Consider the following 22,094-nt stretch of genomic DNA (forward strand, 5'->3'; position numbering starts at 1 on the left):
TATGTATTCATTGACAAATTGTCAGAGCACTTTTAAATGTAACTAGTAGGACACCACCCGCAGATGAACTGGGATCCCCCCACCCTGCACAGCCAGGCACACCGAATTTTCACAGGCACTTCTGAGTCAGAGAACAGTCTGTGACTTTTTTTTTAGGCTAATAATTTAGATAGGGATGGGAGGTTATGGGATGCCCACTTGACTTCAACAATTTCAGGGACGACTTTCTACAAACAGTCTCTTTATACAGCTCCACTTCTTCCTCCAGCACACGCTTGCATAACCCAGCTGAATCACTGTTTTAAAATCTGACACTCAGATTAAAGGTAATAGCAAAGTACCACAGTGTCCAGCTTTTACTCATCCTCCTGTGGCTACTATTCCTAGCACCACCTCTTCAGGTACTGCCAACCCATCTGGCTGCAGCTGCCCCTCTTACTAGCCCTTCTGGCTAACTTCATCACAGTCCTCTAGACTGATATTCAGCAGCCCAACTGGCTGACTCTCAGGAGATCTCCCTGTAATGCTGACCTGTTCCTGCTGTCCTCTCTCCTTGCTCCTGTGCCTCCAGGAAGGGCTTCCTTTGTGTGTTTTAGAAGGAATCTTCCAGCACCCAGGCCCTGGCCCAAGGTTACCCCTCCTAGACTAGGGTGCACCCTTGAGGGCCACCAACAGCCTCCTCAGCACTCCATCTCCGTCTTCAACCTGACTGCCCCTGCTGGCATGACTCATGCCTATTTATGAGTTAGCTTGCCCCCTACCAGCCCTTTACTGGGGATTGGCTGAGGCCCTCATAAATATTACAACAAGCTCCTCCCACCCACTATGTCTAGAACATTCTCCAATATCCCAGAAAACAGGGGGAGGCACCAAGGAGGCTGCTAGGATAGGATGAGTCAGCCAGCCCTGAGTCACTGAATCCTGACCCAGATTCACAACTCAGGCTTAGCCCTGAACTTAACTAAATTTCCCTACACTGACCATTCTACACTAACAAATCTACTCTACACATAGCACACAGTAGAAGGTGCTACACTAGTATAATTGTTAGAAACATGTCTTTATCTTTCCACAGTTGACTGCACAGCTGGTTTGACACCAGTTAAGGTGATCATGTTCAATCATTATCCAGCACATAGGCAGGTGACATCAGGTAGCTGTGTCAGATGCAGTGTCCTTTGCTTACTGTGCAATATAATAGAAGTCAGCAAGTCACCTGGCAGTCACAGGTCTAAAAAAAAAAAATTGCATTTAAATAAATCAAAAAGGATATGGGAGCACTGCTTGCTTACTGTAATTGCCACTTTTGATTATATTCATTATAAAAGGTTTGATGCGTGGGGCAGAGTTTATGTTGATTGTTAGTGAGGTATTACAGCAGTCTACTGGGTATGAAAGGAACAGTCAATATAAACTCCCCCTTACTGTAATCTCTCATGCAGCGACCACATGCAAGGGATTGGCCCTGGATACAGGCAGTCTGTGATCACTGCACTGAGATTTTACATGCAAGTGGCCACAATTAGCTTTAGGAGCCAGCAGCCTCTCCTTGCTTTCAATGGGACTGCCTCTCTCAGCTAATTGAAGGAACCCCCGTTGGGTCTAGTCGCAGGATGGGTACATTGGCAGATGTGCACCCTGAAGTGGAAGAGATCTTGTATATCCCTCCTCTTTTCTTCTCGCCAATATGGTGGTATTCCTGGGTACAGGTATGGCAAAACCTGATCACATGGGCCAAAATAGAATAGGCACAGACACACACTACAGCTGGCTTATTCATTTTACTAACAGTCAAAGTTTACAGCTTCGTGATTGATATTGTTAGAAAAAAATCTGGCCAGTGCCAGAGAGTTAAATCATCTATGGACGTGTGAAAGTTTTTTATTTACTACTGATGTCAAGAGAGCAGCTTTTATTTACGTTTCCTTCATCCCTGTGATAAATTAATCCGATTTATTTGCTTTCTAGCCCTGTTAGACAGGTAATTAAAAGCAGGCTAGAGTGCTTAACAGGCAGTAAGGTGAAATCAAACAGATAAGGACTAACATCAACACCCCCAGCAACTCGCATAGAGAAAAGGTTAGGAAATGATAATGGTAAGCGCAATACAATAATACATGCAGAACTGTACAGCTTCTGACACCGCTTTGCCCTGATAATTTCATTTCACGTGGTACAAAATTCAAGTCGTAAACTGGCACAAAACACCTGCTCTGCTCCTAGTTCATTTTTACAGGGATACAGTGCAACCTTTAACCCCCTTTCACGCCACACCGCCCATAGCGTCGGCGGTAAAACGCTGCTATTTTTAGAGGCGTTTTACCGTTGGATTTGCGGCACATTTCGCCCTCTAGCTTTTACCCCCCGCTAGCGGCCGAGAAAGGGGTAAAACCATCGGCAATACACCGCAATAGCGGCATTTTTCCGCCGGTATTACAGCGCTGCCCCATTGATTTCAATGGGGAGCAGCGGTGGGGGAGCGGTAAACACACCGCTCCTTCACCGCTCCAAAGAAGCTGCTGGCAGGACTTTTCCTGACGTCCTGCCAGCGCACCCTTGGGCTTTCACACTACAGACAATGGTGCAGCTGTTTTAGGGCGGATTGCAGGCGTTATTTCTAACGCTATAGCGCCTGCAAAACGCCCTTGGTGTGAAAGGGGTCTTACTATTAACTCATCATTGCTGTTCCTAAATACAGTTTCAAAGCAAATGTTCACATACAAACCCAACATCCTTGTCTAGATTTATGCCCTGTACACACGGTCGGCCTTTCCGATTCCTCTCACTGGTCTAGCACAGCTCTCCTCACTTCCTGGTCTCACAGGAGACACCAAGGGCAGTTATAGCCATAGGCTCCTGCTGCTGTCAGTCAAACTCCTGTGAGGAGGGTGTGCATCTATAGATGCATAAAGCATGGCTTCAGGAGTGCAGGTGCTGAGAGGACACTCAGAGGAAAAAGAAGCAGACTGCATCAGCGGGGGCCTGCCATAGAAAAGAAAAGAGTCCACAGAACTTGAGGTAATGAAGATGAATGAAAACCTAGCCAAGGCAACTTTGAAACACATTTGTTTAGAATTAAAACCTAAGGGGGTCAAGAAGTTGGATTCTACTAATTACAATAGATAAAAGAGACAAAAAGATTGCCAACATTTGTAATGTTTAATCGACTTTGGTGTTATGTGGAAGCGGAAAAACGCAGCGTTTTCTGACATTTACACCTCCATGATCTTAAAAATCTAACTGCGGGAACAGTTTATGTAGAATCGTAAGGACCCTATACCATCTAAAGAGAATCTTGAACCCAGTTCCTTTGTTCTTGCAAGAAATTAACATTTATGTCATTTGTATAATTCTATTCACTTTTTACTCTGAAAAAGAGGTATTTACTTTGGAGAAGGGGCACTGGATGGATGAGTTACAAAATGGTACACACTAGAAAGGCCATGTGGAATCTGCTCAGCAGCCTTACAGAGTTTTTTTTTAAGTCTGTAAGGATTGGAAGTGGCAAGGTTTTTCCCAATGGTGAGCCAAAACATGACACAATTGCATCATCTTTCAAAAGGGAAGGGGAGGTTCAAGTATAGCCTGAATTTCTGTTGAGGAACATATGTGTCCTCCTTGTCTGAAGTAATGTAGACAATATCTAGCTTCTCTGAGTCAATTGGAATGACCTGTCATGAAGTGTGGCTTTCCATTAACTGGAGTCATGTCCACGGGGTAAGAATCTGTCAAGATCGGTTTTCTGCTAGCCTTAAAGGGTTAGTTCATCTTTACCAAAAACGTCCTATGCAGATAAGGATCATCTATATATAAAAAACAAACTGTGCAGCTCTGACTACAGTTAAATAATGCCCTTGCTATAGGTGTAGGCCATTTACATACCTTATGAAGCCTGACTGGAATGCTCCTAGGTCCTTGCTAAGAGAGGCTTGGCCATTACTGTTCACTTCTTCCATCACAGGAGTGAGCTCTCAGAGCCACTGCAAAAAGAGCTACGTGAGGGGGTTTGAATCAGAGCAAAAAGCTCACAGGTCTGATGGTGGAGGTGAGTAGTAATGATTAGGTCTCACTTAGCAACGTCCTGGCCATATTCTAGTTAGGCTTTTAAAGGTATGTAAATTACCTACACCTATAGCAAGGGCATAACTCAACTTTAGTCAGAGTTGCACAGTTTGTTTTTACCTGCAAATGTCCCTTATCTGCATAGGCTGTTTTTTGGCAAAGGGGAATTAACCCTTTAAATCAAATATTGTGCCAATTAGGTGGTTACAATTGGCAGGGTAACTCATGCCAACCACAGGAGACATCACAAAGGACCTAACATTTACCACAGTCGGTGCTACACCAGTTGAGGATGCAAGTCAAATGTGTCGCCTTATGATATTTGTGGACATCTGGTAATCCAATATCACCCGGAGTTTTTTGTTGCATCAAAAGCTGCTGGTTTAATCTATGCACTTTTCCTGTTCATAGGATTACTTTGTTTTAAGTTTATAGTTTTTGATGCAGGAAGAATTAGAACTTATGTTAGTTTTTATTTTGTCTTTATCCCTGCTGGAGAGATTGTAACACCCCTACTGTTCCAGAGACATAACAGGAAATGAATGAAAGTCACCCCAAAGTGAGGGACAACACCTATAGCAGCTGACACCAGAATTGATGTCTTCATTGGAAGATATTCCCTCCACTACTGTTTGGGTGACAACTGTAAAAGTTTAGATTTGCCTTTAATTTCTGCTCTTGTGGCAACAAGTGACATTAAATCTACCCATTGGAGACACATACAGCAGAAGTTGAGTTCTACTTTAAAGGCATAGTTCATCTTGATCAAAAAACCACCTATGCAAGTAAGCGGCACTGGGCAGCTTTAAACCAATATAAATAATGCCCTTGCTATAGGTGTAGATCATTTACATACTTCATGAAACCTGACTGGAAAAACTGACACAGATTGCATCCCCGTGTTGACTTGTTGCTTTGATGTTGCTATAAGACTCCCAGCTATTACTACTCACCTTCACCATCACAGGAGTGAGCTCTTTCTCAGATTCAAGCCCCTTCACATGAACTTTCTCTCCTCTGATGTAGTAGCTCTGAGCTCAGTGTGTGAGATGGTGTTGGTGAACAACTACAGCTGGATGTCTCTTAGCAATTTCCTAGCAACAAGGCAGGATGGGAGATGCAGGCTCTGGGAGGTTTTCAGTCATACTTCATTGGGTACATACAGCATATGGCCCACATTTACAGCAAGGCCATTATTCAACTTTGGTCAAAGTTGCAGTTTGTTTTTATCTACAGATGACCCTAATTTGCATAGGCAGTGTTTTTGGTAAAGGTGAACTGTGCCTTTAAGCATTGGAAGGAGCTAAGTCTTGCTGTTGTTTGCTGAGTTGCTAAACCTGGGAGCTGTTGATAGATACAATATCATTTTATAATTCTCCTTGTGTGAATAATAGATGGTGGTAACATTTAATGGCAAGCTAAATCCGTGTTTGCTTAGCACACCTTTCAAGTTTATGGCTTTAAAGCAAACAAAGCATATTAAACTAATGTCTGAATAGTAGTCTTCTAACTAAACTCAACATGCTGACTGTGTGTTGATGCATTATAGACTTGGCTAACTCCAAAATGTTACATGCCTTTGTAATGCTATTCTTATTCTAAAAGAGTACAAGAAGCTCAACAAGCAAACAGTATGAGAAATATTCATTAGAGACATTTGATTAAATAAAACCCAAATTATATACTGTATACATGTCAATACAAAAAATTAACCCCCAAACCTAAAAGCAAATTAAAAAAAAGATACTTATAAGATACTTATATTTATAAGATACCCTAAGGCCTGGTTAACACCTATGCAGGTAGTAGTTTGCATATTCCGGGTGCATTTTTCATTTTTCATTACAAACTTTTGATCTATTGAAGTGTATGGAACCGAAAAAACTGAAAAAAGTCCCTGGCCCTTTCCATAAAATGCACAGATGTGAACGTGACCCATAGGAAACCATGCTGAATGGACTGTAGTATGTTTCTGCAAAACTGAAAACGCACAAAAAAAATGCATAGGTGTAAACCAGATCTAAAACATGTCCAGATCCAGGTCTGGACCACTGAAAGCCTATAATCAGATCAATATAATATTGGTAGGTTTTCATGAAAGATTCAGCTTCCCAAATAGACAAATCATATGGCTCCAGTGTGCAGCTAGTAACCTTTCTATACCAGCAGTAAATTTACATATTGCAATGGTATTCTTGGGGCAAAGCATGGGTTTTGCAGGTTGAAAGCAGACACTTCATTGGCACGTTAACGGTTGCTGGGGTTGTCCATTTTTCTTTATATGCATTTACACCTGCTTTGCTCTCTGAGGAATGACCCATGTTCAGGACACTCGCAGGAAGGAAGTGTATCTCCTACTTCCTGTGAGTTTTAATCCCCTAAATAATGTGTAGTTGCGGGGGGGGGGGGGGGGGGGGGTGCAACGCAGCCCCATTCACTTAATTCTCCTGCTTTTTCTAGTTCTGGTATCGTTATGGGAAGGTCAGATATCTAGGTAATCGCATCAATAAATTTTCTAGGGTGCATTTGGTCCATAGGTAGGGTCAGGGCGCGCTGTTAGAAATCACGGAGCCCCATACAGTGTACCTGACAGGGCCCCTTGGCCCCGCCCACAACCCCACCCCTGGCTCCGCCCCTGACCCCATGCTGTCATGAAATCTGGGGGAAAGGTGGCAGAAGCTGAAACATGTAAGATGTTCCAAAAGGTGAACCTTTAAAGTGGTGTTACGCCCCCCAAAAAAATAAACATTAAAAGCCAGAAGCTACACATACTGCAGCTGCTGGCTTTTAATAAATGGACACTTACCTGTCCGGGAGTCCATCGATGTCGACACCCGCAGCGGATGTTTCCATCAGCTGTTGGGTGCTCCACCACCATTGCGGGTAAGGCAACCCGGCAGTGTAGCCTTTCAGCTTCACGCCGGAAACCCTACTGCACATGCGCGAGGCCCCGCTCCTCTTCCCTTTTGGCCCGGGGGTCAGGGGAGGAGGAGGGAGCCCCGCTGTGACATCACAGCTCCGTGGCAGGGACTCCCCGAAGTGGAAAAGGATAGCTGATACCTTATCCCCCACCCCATTTTCCCCTCAAAAGGTGCAAATTGTGGCACTGGAGGGGGGGGGGGGGGAATAAGATGAGCAGAAGTTCCACTTTTGGGTGGAACTGCGCTTTAATAACCATTATTATTCTATTTTTTATATATTTTTTTACCTGAATGGACACAAGTCAATTCATATCTGGACTCCTGTAGACCTACATGTGGCTTTCAATCAGGTCCACATCAGTGGCAGGCGGTGCTCAAAATTTATGAGGGGGGCGCAAACAAACTGCAAATCATATGAACATCATATGCAGCTACTGTACCCATTAATTGCCGCCATCATACACAGCTACTGTACCCATCAATTGCCGCCACTGTGCCATCAATTGCCACCACTGTGCCATCATACACAGCTACTGTACCCATCAATTGCCGCCACTGTGCCATCAATTGCCGCCACTGTGCCATCATACGCAGCTACTGTACCCATCAATTTCCGCACTGTGCCATCAAACATAGCTACTGTGCCATCAATTGCCGCCACTGTGCCCATCAAACTTAGCTACTGTGCCATCAAACGCAGCCACTGTGCCCATCATACACAGCTACTGTACCCAGTGGTCCATAGGAAAAACTGACAAATGGACCTGATTGCAAAGCTTGGGTGAAAAATTCTTAATGGGGAGTGATTTGAGGGTGGTAAAAATGCACCTTGGCTGTGTGTTTTTACTGTCCCTTCCCCCATCACATGCGTAAAGTAGCATCTCACTATGTGCTCATGGTCATTATGATGATCGAAGCACAGCAGGTTCTCTATGGCTCTATCAGTGTAACATGCTGTGTGGTGCTGACTTTCTTATGGCTGTGCTGTGTTATAGTCTGTAACACACAGCACAGCCATATATTAAGAAAGTCAGCACCACACAGTCATGCTACACTGACAGAGCCATAGAGAACCTGCTGTGCTTTGATCATCATAATGACCATGAGCACACCATGGGGAGTCAGGGGACTGAGCCTCAGCCTGTGTGATGTGTGATGTGTCAGTGTATGTGATGTGATGTGTGTAGGGGAATTGCTTGCCTGTGGGACTAGCATCAGGATTACTCTCTCTTTCAGTCTCTCCTTCAGGCTGCAGCAGCACGGCACTTACTGAGGGAAGGGAGCCACATTACAATTGAATCCATCCGCCCAGGAAAGCATACAGTGAGCACAAGGTACATAGATGCAGAGCAGGGATTGTATGCCTCCACCCAAAAATTGAGAAAAAGTCCCTCTTCTTCTCTCACCTCCTGGGCCCCTCTATTAACCCGATGGGGCCCAGGAAGGTACTATATACCTTGCCAATCAAGTAGGTGCAGGTTAATAAAGTTATTTAGCAAATTCGTTTTTTTAGAAATCTGCTCGGGCCCCCCCTGCTGGCGGGGCCAGATACAACAGGGCTGGTTGTACTGCCCTATCAGCGGCCCTGGGTAGGGTTAATAGATATAAGGTTTAACGCATAAGAGTAAAAATCTAAGATGAAATATAGAAAGTCATGCTTATTGGTCGTTTTTAAATATTTTCCACTTTGTCCGTTAATGTTCTCCTGTGTCCAGGTACGGAAGTATCTTCTCATGCTCGATGTACGAAAGGATCATGTCAAGTTCTGGCGTCCTCAGATTCTCCTACTGGTCTCCAATCCAGAAAATCATAAAAATCTCATCATTTTTGCAAATGATCTCAAGAAAAGCGGACTCTTTGTGCTGGGCCATGTAAGACTGGAAGAGTTAGGTATGTGAAGTGTAAAGGTATATATAAAATATATATATATATATATATATATATATATAATATACAGTTGTGCTCATACGTTTGCATACCCTGGCCGAATTTATGATTTCTTGGCCATTTTTCAGAGAATATGAATAATCTTTTTCTTCACTCATGGTTAGTGTCTGACTGAAGCCATTTATTATCAATCGACTGTGTTTACTCCTCACTCCTCATGCTGTAGCTACAGAGGAGCAGTGTTGTCACCTTAGAACAGGAAGTGTTTTAGAGCTACAGAACACCTCCGCCTCTCCTTATTGCCATAATAAGGATATGTTTTGCAATCCCCAGAGGTAGCTGGAAACAGTGTAACTTTTAACAGCAGGGGCACTGCATCGCTTTAACTGACAATTGCGCGGTCATGCGACGTGGCTCCTAAACAAAATTGACGTCCTTTTTTTTCCACAAATAGAGCTTTGTTTTGGTGGTATTTGATCACCTCTGTGTTTTTTATTTTTTGCGCTATAAACAAAAATAGAGCGACAATTTTGAAAAAACGCATTATTTTTTACTTTTTGTTATAATAAATATCCCCCAAAAATATATAAAAAAAAATTTTTCCCTCAGTTTAGGCCGATAGGTATTCTTCTACATATTTTTGGTAAAAAAATCACAATAAGCGATTATTGATTGGTTTGCGCAAAAGTTATAGCGTTTACAAAATGGGGGATAGTTTTATGGCATTTTTATTTTATTTTTTTTTACTAGTAATGGCGGCGATCAGCGATTTTTATTGTAACTGCGACATTATGGCGGACACATCGGACATTTTTGACACATTTTGGGGACCATTGTCATTTATACAGCAATCACTGCTATACAAATGCAGTGATTCCTGTGTAAATGACACTGGCAGTGAAGGGGTTAACCAGTGGGTGGCAGTGTAGGGGTTAAGTGTTCCTAGGGGTGTGTTACTAACTGTGGGGGGCTGGGCTATGTTTTAGTGAACACTGATCTCTGCTCCAATCACATGGAGCAGAGATCAGCGTCACTTGTTGCTAGGCAGAACGGGGAGATGCTGTTTACAACGGCATCTCCTCATTCAGTCGCCCCGTGAGAAAATCGCGGGTATGTCCGCGGGATCCACGACCGGACTCACGGGGGTCCCAACTGACATGCGAGCGCGCCGACAGTGGCACGCTCGTGATGGCAGGGCGGTATTTAAAACTGGACATACCTGTACGCCAATATGCCTGCCCATGCCATTCTGCTGACTTACATCGGCGTGCGCCGGTCGGGAAGTGGTTAAAAAATGTAATACTTTCACAGACCAAAATTGAGGAAAAAAGACTTAAAAGACTTAAAGTATAACTAAAGGCAAAACCTTATTTCTTTATCATACATCATAGAACACAGAGCCTTAAGTAGTTACTTAGTGGGTTATAGCTACCTTCAGGTGTTGACACTGGCATACCCAATACAGGAAGTTGACTCCCCTATATAACCCCTCCTCCTTTCAGGAGTACCTGAGTTTTTTCGCCAGTGTCTAAAGGTGTTTTCAAGAGTAAAGATGTGCTCTGCGGAGCTCCAGGAGGGATCCATGTTGGATTTAAAAAGCCTCCACAACTGGATCCATCCTGTCACTGCAGCTCCAGGATGGTACCCAGGCCTCGCATAGAAGAACGAGGTTTTGCCTGTAATGCTTCTCTTTGAGGGCTGGACCCTAGGAACCAGGACTCTTTTTGGTCTGGCTACATTACCTAAAGCTGTCCTGAGGGGTGCTATACAGGTCCAAAGGAGTGGAACCCCTATTAAAAGGGCCCCAGTCTTTGAAGGTTTAACCACGCTGCCCGCCGTGATAATTGAAGTTTGGATCTGTCTGTTTACAGCAGTATCCTGCAGCAAGGAAAAGGTAAGAGGAAAGCATAGGAACTGCCATGTCCAGCTATGACTTTTCTTTCAATTATATTGTAAAATGCCTTAAAAACTCCTCTAGGGGGAGTAATAGTGTATAGACCCTGTTTAAATCTGTGCTAATACAGCGTATGTCTCAGCAGCTGGAGGGGGGGGGGAGGTCTCCTCTCCCCCTAAATGGGGAAACTGAGTGGATAGGGATACTTGTTTAAACAAGCATAAATCTGAAAAGCTGATAAAACGGCTGTGTAAATCCCCTTCCCCCGCTCCCCGCCTCCCCTCTGAGGTGACTCTTGCTAAAGCACAGGAAAGGGCATGGCGCATAGACAATCGGGCTCACACCTGAAAAAGCTTAAAGCTGATACTCTGGGAAACGGTGTATCTGAGCAGCTGAAGCAAGGCTCCCACAGGACACAGAAGCGCTGGTGCACGTGAGGGGTTTACACAGGCATTTGCAGTACAGGAAAAAAACGTATTGTTTAGCATTAGACCATTCTATGCTACCACTGTTTTTCCTACTTTTGTTCAAATAAATAGAACAGTTCACAGGCATTTGCACCATCGGATCACAAAACGCACACATTTTCTGATTTTCAAAAGAAATTTTTTTCAGAGTTCAACCATGTATGGCCAGCGTAAATCTGTGTTAGTGAGCACTTCTCCTTTGCCGAGATAATACATCTACCTCACAGGTGTGGCATATCCAGATGCTGATTAGACAGCATGATTATTGCACAAGTGTGCCCTAGGCTGGCCACAATAAAAGACCACTCTAAATGTGCAGTTTTATCATACAGCACAATGCCACAGATGTCAAAAGTTTTGAGGGAGCATGCAATTGGCATGCTGCCAGCAGGAATGTCCACCAGAGCTGTTGCCCTTGAATTGAATGTTCACTTCTCTACCATAAGCCGTCTCCAAAGACATTTAGAGGAACTTGGCAGTACATCCAACCGGCCTTACAACCGCAGACCACGTGTAACCACACCAGCCCAGGACCTCCACATCCAGCACTTTGGAGAGGTGTTCTCTTCACAGTTGAATTCCGGTTTTTACTATACAGGGCAGATGGCAGACAGCGTGTATGGCATTGTGTGGGTGAGTGAGCGGTTTGCTGATGTTAACGTTGTGTCTCGAGTGGCCGATGGTGGCGGTGGGGTTATAGTATGGGCAGACGTATGCTATGGAGAATGAACAGGTGCATTTTATTGGTGGCATTTTGAATGCACAGAGATACCATGACGAGACCCTGAGGCCCATTGTTGTGCCATTCATCCACGTCCATCACCTCATGTTGCAGCATGATAATGCGCAGCCACATGTTGCAAGGATCTGTACACAATTCATGGAAGCTGAAAAGTTCTTGCATGGCCACCGTACGCACTGGGCATGTCACTCATTGAGCATGTTTGGGATGCTCTGGATCGGCGCATATGGCAGCATGTTCTAGTTCCTGCTAACATCCAGAAAACTTCACACAGCCATTGAAGAGGAATGACCAACATTCCACAGGACACAATCAACCACCTGATCAACTTTATGCGAAGGAGATGTGCTGCACTGCGTGAGGCAAATAGTGGTCACACCAGATACTGACTGGTTTTCGGACCCCCCCCCCCCCCCCAATACAGTAAAACTGCATATTTTAGAGTGACCTTTTATTGTGGCCAGCCTAAGGCACACCTGTGCAATAATCATGCTGTCTAATCAGTATCTGGATATGCCACACCTGTGAGGTGGATGGATTATCTCGGCAAAGGAGTCTCTCACGGAAGAGAAGAAGCTGGCCCAGAAGCTCTACCACCACTTGTAGTAGTGTAAAAGAGCCCTTAGACAGATTTGTGAACAATATTTGAGAGAAATAGCCCTTTTGTGTACAAAATCATAGATCTTTAAGTTCAGCTCATGATAAATCGTGGCAAACACAAAAGTGTTGTGTTTATAATTTTGCTCAGTGTATATATATTTTTTAATTAATAGCCTACTGGAAAGTTAATAAATGTAGCAGCCATTGGCAAAATGTGGTGTTTACAGTATTGGTCTTTAGATTGAACGTTACCAATTTATGACAGAATTAAGACATTTGAATTTCCCAAGTTGCTATAGCGACCTTGTAAAGGTAGACACTGAGATCTAAGGTTAATAAGCAGCATAATTTGAATGGAACAATAAATGGGTAGATTGTATTTCATAAAGTGCTTTTCATTTTGCAATCACACTTAGGTTGTCATTAGGGATTGTACACACTTTAAGCAAGCATTGAAAACTCTAGCTTTAATAGAGAGCAATCACAGGACCCCTCTCAAGTAACGCTGTAGTGTTATTATAGGGGATTTTTAATATATATATATATATATATATATATATATATATATATATATATATATATATATATAATTATATAATATATATTGTAAAGATCGGGGTGATTAAACCCAAGTGGTGCATGCGTTTCAAGAAGTTCTGCCAGTCCAGAACTGCATTTTTAAGGGCATGGCAGCCCACTTTTATTTTAAAGGAATGGAAAAGTTTCACACAAGGCAATTTCCCACGCAGGGGTTACACCATTACTGTAACTTGCACAAAGCTTCAGCCCATGGCTTATTCACTTGCCATATGCCTGCTTTAGGCCTCAATCCTAGGCCTTAGGCCGCGTACACACGCGCGGACTGTTCGCCCAACCTTGTTCGGCAAACAGTTTCGGCAAACAGTCCGCTCAAAATTTGCATGAGCGGACTTGCCCACACACGAGCGGACTGTTTCAGCGAACTGTTTGCCAAACAGTTGGCTCAACTTTTGAAATGAACGGACTCGCCCACGTAAGGAGGAGGCAAATCCGCCCATTTCGAGCGCGTGTACAGGTAGGCGGGGCCCGCGAAGGAGACGTCGCGGGCTCCGCCGCCTGGAATGGGCTTAAAGGGGAACCCCAACGCCGAAAAAAATCGGCGTGGGGGTTCCCCCAAAGTCCACACCAGACCCTTGTCCGAGCACGCTACCCGGCCGGCCAGGAAAGGGGGGCGAGCGAGCGCGCCCCCCCTCCTGAGCCGTACCAGGCCGCGTGCCCTCAACATGGGGGGGTGCCTTGGGGAAGGGGGGGCCGCGCGGCCCCCCCACCCCAAAGCACCTTGTCCCCATGTTGATGAGGACAAGGGCCTCTTCCCGACAACCCTGGCCGTTGGTTGTCGGGGTCTGCGGGCGGGGGGCTTATCGGAATCCGGGAGCCCCCTTTAAGAAGGGGGCCCCCGGGATACCCGCCCCCCACCCTATGTGAATGAGTATGGGGTACAATGTACCCCTACCCATTCACCTGTGAAATAAAGTACAAAAAAAAAACACAACACAGGGGAAAAAATATTTTATTGCACAGCTCCGGGGGTCTTCCGTCTTCGGGGGTCTTCTCGCCGGACTCCTCCGCTATCTGTGTGTAGCTCTTTTACTAGCGGAGGAGTCCGGCTTTCTTCCTCCCCGCCGCCGGCCTCTTCTCCCGACTTCGGGGGTCTTGTCCCCCTCTTCGGTTCTTCTGCCGGGCCACCGCGCCTTCTTGTAGCTCTTTTGCAGGCGGTGGCCCGGTCTTCTGTCGCCGCTGCCTTCCGTTCTTCTGTCGCCGCCTTCGGTTCTTCTGCCGGGCCACCGCGCCTTCTTGTAGCTCTTTTACAGGCGGTGGCCCGGTCTTCTGTCGCCGCTGCCTTCCGTTCTTCTGTCGCCGCCTTCGGTTCTTCTGCCGGGCCACCGCGCCTTCTTGTAGCTCTTTTACAGGCGGTGGCCCGGTCTTCTGTCGCCGCTGTCGCCGCCGACTTCCGTTCGTGTTCTTCTTCTTGTTCTTCTTGTTCTTCTCCAGGAGATGTTGACACGTCGCTCCCTCCGGCCGGAATGCCAGAGCCGCGCTGTGCGGTCACTTATATAGTGACAATGGGGCGGGGTCACATGGTATATGTCACATGGGTTGGTCACATGGTGACCCCGCCCCCTTACGATGTCATAGTCCCCATGTGACATCAACCCATGTGACCAACCCATGTGACATATACCATGTGACCCCGCCCCATTGTCACTATATAAGTGACCGCACAGCGCGGCTCTGGCATTCCGGCCGGAGGGAGCGACGTGTCAACATCTCCTGGAGAAGAACAAGAAGAACAAGAAGAAGAACACGAACGGAAGTCGGCGGCGACAGCGGCGACAGAAGACCGGGCCACCGCCTGTAAAAGAGCTACAAGAAGGCGCGGTGGCCCGGCAGAAGAACCGAAGGCGGCGACAGAAGAACGGAAGGCAGCGGCGACAGAAGACCGGGCCACCGCCTGTAAAAGAGCTACAAGAAGGCGCGGTGGCCCGGCAGAAGAACCGAAGAGGGGGACAAGACCCCCGAAGTCGGGAGAAGAGGCCAGCGGCGGGGAGGAAGAAAGCCGGACTCCTCCGCTAGTAAAAGAGCTACACACAGATAGCGGAGGAGTCCGGCGAGAAGACCCCCGAAGACGGAAGACCCCCGGAGCTGTGCAATAAAATATTTTTTCCCTGTGTTGTGTTTTTTTTTGTACTTTATTTCACAGGTGAATGGGTAGGGGTACATTGTACCCCATACTCATTCACATAGGGTGGGGGGCCGGTATCCGGGGGCCCCCTTCTTAAAGGGGGCTCCCGGATTCCGATAAGCCCCCCGCCCGCAGACCCCGACAACCAACGGCCAGGGTTGTCGGGAAGAGGCCCTTGTCCTCATCAACATGGGGACAAGGTGCTTTGGGGTGGGGGGGCCGCGCGGCCCCCCCTTCCCCAAGGCACCCCCCCATGTTGAGGGCACGCGGCCTGGTACGGCTCAGGAGGGGGGGCGCGCGCGCTCGCCCCCCTTTCCTGGCCGGCCGGGTAGCGTGCTCGGACAAGGGTCTGGTGTGGACTTTGGGGGAACCCCCACGCCGATTTTTTTCGGCGTTGGGGTTCCCCTTTAAGCCCATTCCAGGCGGCGGAGCCCGCGACGTCTCCTTCGCGGGCCCCGCCTACCTGTACACGCGCTCGAAATGGGTGGACTTTCCGAGCGGGAACAGTCTGCTCATTTCGAAAGTACAGCGGACAGGCCCACACACGGGCGGACTGTTCGCTCAAACACAGTTTCAGCGGACAGTTTTTCGGAATTTCCGAAAGACTTTGTCCGTCCAACTGTCCGCTGAAACTGTCCGCTGAAAGCCCACACACGAGCGGACTGTCCGCCCAAACACTGTTCAGCGGACAAGGTTGGGCGAACAGTCCGCCCGTGTGTACGCGGCCTTAGGTTTGCTCCTCAGACCAACACAAAGGTTTACTTCAGTCAAGCTCTCTCATCGCTTACTCACGATTGGCTCTTCTGCAGACATGCATGCTCTGGCTGCCCCATGCAGCCTTTCTGACTCCTAGAGAGGATGAGAGTCCTGACTCCCATGTTCAGATCCCCTGTCTGATGTGTGGCACCCTCCTGACTCCTTGCCAAGACCTCCTGTCTGCCAGGTGGAGCCATCTCTAACTGGGGGCCCTGAGCTATAACCCCAGGACTAATATGAATCCAGCCCACAGCTGTGCAATCAGCACGCCTGCCTCTCCAAAAATCTGGTTTAAACTGCTAAAAAACACAGTGACATGGGCTCGCCTCTCTACAATATAAATATTACTGTGCAAAGTTATTGGTGGATGTGAAACAACGTTGTGAATTTAGAATGCTTTCAGAAATAGAAGTGTTAATAGTTTATTTTTATCAATTAAAAAAATGGAAAGTAAATGAACAGAAGAGAAACACAAATCGCAGGGCCCCCTTCCCCAAAGCATCCGTCATGTTAAGGGCACGCGGCCTGATCCGGCTCAGGAGGGGGGGCGCACGCTCGTCCCCACCCCCTTTTCTGACCGGCCGAGCAGCATGCTCGGATAAGGGTCTGATATGGACTTTGGTGGGACCTTCACGCTGTTTTTTTGGCATAGGGATTCCCCTTTAAGTCCATACCAGGTGACGGGGCAGCGAGGTGTCAATCTCGCCGATGGAGGTGGCAACATTGACTTCCTTCGCTAGTCCCGTCTACCTGGAGCCGCATTCAAAATGAACGGTCTTTACTCCGTGTGTGGGCAAGTCCGTTCATTTCAAAAGTCCGGCGGTCTCCCACCATAGTCCGGTGGATTGTCCGCTGGAAAAGTCCGGTCATGTGTGGGCAGGTCCACTTGTTGGGAAAGTTCAGCTGACCTCCGCTGCAAAGTCCGGCGGTTTGTCCACCGGATAGTCCAATTGTGTGTTTGCGGCATTAGAAGATAAAGAGCTTCATCCACAAATACCAGAAAAGACTTCAAGCTGTCGTTGATGTTAAAGGGGCAATACACGGTATTAAGAACTGGGTTATGTAAACTTTTGATCAGGGTCGCTTCTTTTGCCGTTATGATTTAAAAAGAGTAAACACAGTTGATTGATAATAAATGGCTTCAGCCAAACACTAACATTAAGTTAAAAAAGTTTTTGTGTTATCATTCATATTTTCTGAAAAATGGCCAAGAAATCATAAATTCTACCAGGGTATGTAAACTTATGAGCACAACTGTAGGCTTCCTCACATCCTTCTGTCTCTCCATGCAATCCTAGACAGATTTCACAGACTTAGGACCAATCACATACTGTATCTTCCTGATGGTATGACATGCTGGATAAGTTCAGTATATGCTTGTATTTCTCAGCATTGAGGACACCATTGATCCTGAATATATCTTCAACTCCATTTGTAGAAATGCAGCCCCAAACTTCCAAGGAACCTCCAACATTCTTCATTGTTGCCTGCAGACACTTCATTTATGTACCACTCTCCAGCCCTTTGTGAACAAACTGCCTCCTGCTAAAGTCCAGAGCACCTGTGCCATTTTTCTTCACCCCAGTTCCTATGCTTTCGTGCACAGCTTAGCGCGAGTCGCTTAGCTTTGTCTCCATGTCCTATGATACATATCCATACCATCAGGGTGGTGTGTGATTGGCCCCAAAATTATTTCACAGCAGGACAACAACCCCAAATATCCAGCCAATGCCATTAAGAACTATCATTAGTGTAAAGAAGAACAATAAGTCCTGGAAGTGATGGTTTGGCACCCACAGAGCCCTGATCTCAACATCATCTAGTCTGTCTAGGATTACACGAAGAGACAGGAGGATCTGAGGCAGCCTACATCCATAGTAGATCTGTGTTTAGTTCTCCAGGATGTTTGGAAGAACCATATTTGATTTGATTTGCATTTCTCTTCTGTTCATTTACTTTCCATTTTGTTAATTGATAAAAATTAACTCTTTCTGAATGCATTCTTAACTGCATTTTTTCACACCTGCCTAAAACGTATAGTACACAGTACTATATATATGACCTATTGTTCCTACCTCTGCAAGATACCATGGAGCAGGACGTTATTTTACACTTCACCACCTCTGTCCTCTATTCCATAGTAGAAAGTCTGTCGTTGTCAAGCTTTTGTAGCCAATGTGCTGAAATAAAAGAAAGAAAAAAAAACGGACAGTCTAAAAATTTGAGTGTAACCAAATATGATGTACATTTATTTTTAATTGCTTCAGTAGGTCTATTTGTATTCAATTAAAATTTTCTATATAAAATGACTAAACCCTTTTCTACCTCACTAGCTTCACTACCGTCTTTACCCTTTAGCTCTATGTTCTCTGCACATATATTATTGTCTGCCATTAATAGCTGTCAGTATGTGTTTGACTTCTGGTGCTTTATTCTTTTGTAGACGTGTTGCCATCTGACCCTTTGCAGCCACGGACCGACTCCTGGCTTCAGCTTGTGGATGAACTGAACATCAAGGCTTTTGTTAATTTAACACTGTCAAACTCTGTTAGGTATGGAGCCCAGCAACTGCTCTTCATCTCTGGACTAGGTAGGAGTCTATTTTGCACAGTCTCTCTTCAGTATTACTCAGTATAACTGTTTAGCGGATGAGGACACCAAGAAAATGTATTTATTCTAATTCCAACTAGCTACAGTGCCTTGCAAAAGTATTCACCCCCTTGGCTTTTTACCTATTTTGTTACATTACAGCCTTTAGTACAGTGTTTTTATAATCTGAATTATATGTGATGGATCAGAGCACAATAGTCTAAGTTGGTGAAGTAAAATTAGAAAAATATACACTGAAAACTATTTTTCAGAAATAAAAAACCGATAATTGGCATGTGTGTATGTATTCACCCCTTTGTTATGAAGCCCATAAAAACCGATGCAACCGATTACCTTTAGAAGTCACATAATTAGTGAAATGATGTCCAGCTGTGTGCAAGCTAAGTGTCGCATGACCTGTCATTACATATGCACACCTTTTTGAAAGGCCCCAGAGGCTGCAACACCTAAGCAAGAGGCACCACTAACCAAGCACTGCCATGAAGACCCAGGAACTCTCCAAACAGAGTAACAAACAAAGTAATGGACAATGTTGTTGAGAAGTACAAGTCAGGGTTAGGTTATAAAAAAATATCCAAATCTTTGATGATTCCTAGGAGCACCATCAAATCTATCATAACCAAATGTAAGGAGCATGGCACAACAGCAAACCTGCCAAGAGACAGCCGCACACCAAAACTCACAGACCAGGCAAGGAGGACATTAATCAGAGCGGCAGCACAGAGACCTAAGGTAATCCTGAAGAAGCTGCAGAGTTTCAAAGCAGAGACTGGAGTATCGGCACATAGGACAACAATAAGCTGTATGCTCCATAGAGTTGGGCTTTATGTCAGAGTGCCCAGAAGAAAGCCATTACTTTCGGCAAAAAACAAAATTACACGTTTTAAGTTTAAGAAAAGGCATGTGGGTGACTCGCAAAATGTATGGAGGAAGGTGCTCTGGTCTGATGAAACTAAAATTTAACTTTTTGGCCATCAAAGAAAATGCTATGTCTGGCGCTAACCCAACATATCACATCACCCAAAGAACACCCACAGTGAAACATGGTGGTGGCAGCATCATGCTGTGGGGATGTTTTTCAGCAGTCGGGACTGAGAAACTGGTCAGAGTCAAGGGAAAAATGGATGGTGCTAAATAGAGGGATATTATTGAGCAGAACCTGTACCACTCTGTGTGTGATTTGAGGCTAGGACGGAGGTTCACCTTCCAGCAGGATAATGACCCCAAACACACTGCTAAAGCAACACTTCAGTGGTTTAAGGGGAAACATGTAAATGTGTTGGAATGGCCTAGTCCAAGCCCAGACCTCAATCCAATAGAAAATCTGTGGTCAGACTTAAAGATTGCTGTTCACAAGCGCAAACCATCCAACTTGAAGGAGCTGGAGCAGTTTTGCAAGGAAGAATGGGCAAAATTCCCAGTGGTAAGATGTGGCAAGCTCATAGAGACGTATGCAGTGCGACTTGGAGCTGTGGCTCTACAAATTATTGAGTTTAGGGGGGTGAATGGTTATGTACATTGACTTTTTTTATTTTGTTCTATTTGTTTTTTGTTTGTTTTTATTGTGAAGCAAACGACAATCTTCAGAGTTGTGGGCATGTTCTATAAATTAAATGATGCAAATCCTCAAACAATCCATTTTAATTCCAGGTTGTTTGACAACAAATAAACAAAAAATGACAAGGGGGGGAATACTTTTGCAAGGCACTGTACATGCACTTGGGGGGAAGCCCGTGGTATTTATTGCCCGATACACTGGATTACAAAGTAACAATTCCAGTTCTGAACAGACTGGGCAGTGTAAACTACAGAAAAAGCTCATTTATGGAAAACAGTTATAAAGTTGGTGTGGGTGGCAGAGGGCAGAGTAGGAAAAGTTTACTTCTTGAGGTAATAAAGGCTATAAGTATTCTTGAAAAAGGTCCCCCATACCCACACACACACACCTATACTCCGTATCCTAACAATTCCTTTGCTTTTGGTATGCAGAAAACCTCATGCCCAATGTTTTTTTTAAAAAGACACTCCCCCACCTGGATGGGGTCCCCCTGAAAGTCCATACCAGACTCTTATCTGAGCATGCAGGCCTCCCTCCCACCCCAAAGCACCAGAGGGAGAAGAGAGGACAGTGGGGGGAGAAAGCATGAGGAAGAAGACAGTGGAGGGAGAAGACAAGAGGAAGAAGACACCTTGTAGCTATGATGGGGGACATTCATCAATTATTAAAGGACTTGTCACAAACTGTCTTTTTTTTCTTGTAACGCTACAGTTATTTTTTTGGGTGAATGGGTATTCACAAGGGGGGGGGCAGGTTTCTGTTTGGGATTTTGGATTGTTAAAGGGGGCTTCAAGATTTGTATAAGCCCCTTGCTTGCAGACCCCCATAACCACCGGCCAGGGTTGGCAAGAAAAGGCCCTTGTCCCAATAAACAAGGTGGTTTGGGGTGGGAGGTGCTCGCTCGTTCCCCCCTTTGCTGACCTGCCAGGCTGCTTGCTCGAATAAGGGTCTGGTATAGGTTTTATAGACTTTGGGGGAGACCCCACGCGTTTTTTTAATTTATTTATTTATTTATTTTTAACTTGCGTGGGGTTTACCCTCAAACTCTATACCAGACCGAAGATCCTCAGAGCACAAGTCTCATACCACAAGTCAGATCATTTAAGATGATATTTCCGACTTCCATTCAAATCAGTTGGCTGAAATTGTGCCCAAGTCATACCAAAGTAGTGCAGGAAGCATTTTCAAAGTCGGACTGACACAAGTCGAAACAGTTAAGATGGCTCTCATAGGGAACCATTCATTATGACATGTAATGCGACTTGGGCTCTGGAAGTCGGAGCACATGTCTGACTAGTATGAACCGTCCCTAATTTTCATGGAATGTATGTAGATAAAAAACCTTGAGCCTTTAGAACCACTTTAACTTTTTTTCCCATTAGCCTTTGATGCATCTGTGACTAATTTGTCCACCTACATCATTTAACTAAATTCTGCTAAGTGAGGGTGGGTATGCACAGCATACAGTATTTGCACATTATGACATGCTTACCTCTTGGTGTTCCACACAAACCAGACAAATGATCCAATCTTTTCAAATTTTGGCATATCATCCTACTCATCTGTTGTTTCTGCAACTTTTTGTTTATTAAAGATTTAAGGACATATAAAAAATGCAGTTTGTTCACGTGTAACTGAAAAATAAAAAAGATATCAACAGCGTGAACTAATGTTCAGTTATTGTTGAATAATGGATGCTAAAATCCTGTGGTTATGGACTTTCTATAGCTAACATATTATTTAGCTAACATCAACAGTGTGACTCAGAACATGCAAAACTTACAGAATGCGGTATATGTGACCGGGTATATTACGCCTAAGATCTATATGTGTCTACAAGCAATGAGTTGTGTAGAAAAAAAAGAGAAGGTGAAA

The 22,094-nt window shown here is 45.2% G+C and overlaps 1 protein-coding gene across 2 annotated transcripts in view; it reads left to right on the top strand.

Annotated features, from left to right (window-relative positions):
* Window positions 1–22,094, top strand: part of LOC143988229 (solute carrier family 12 member 9-like) — a 325,643-nt gene that overhangs the window by 295,031 nt on the left and 8,518 nt on the right. For both annotated transcript variants that reach the window (XR_013276794.1, XM_077487641.1), the window contains exons 11-12: window positions 8,699–8,873; window positions 18,495–18,641. Coding sequence is in view for 1 of the 2 variants with exons in the window: in XM_077487641.1 (XP_077343767.1) it covers window positions 8,699–8,873; window positions 18,495–18,641 (322 nt within the window). In the remaining variant the exon portion in view is untranslated. The remainder of the gene's footprint in view (window positions 1–8,698; window positions 8,874–18,494; window positions 18,642–22,094) is intronic.

This window comes from Lithobates pipiens, unplaced genomic scaffold, assembly GCF_037356315.1.
Source record: "Lithobates pipiens isolate NorthernLeopardFrog02 unplaced genomic scaffold, aLitPip1_a1.2 Scaffold_18, whole genome shotgun sequence".
In the NCBI taxonomy this organism is placed as follows: domain Eukaryota; kingdom Metazoa; phylum Chordata; class Amphibia; order Anura; family Ranidae; genus Lithobates; species Lithobates pipiens.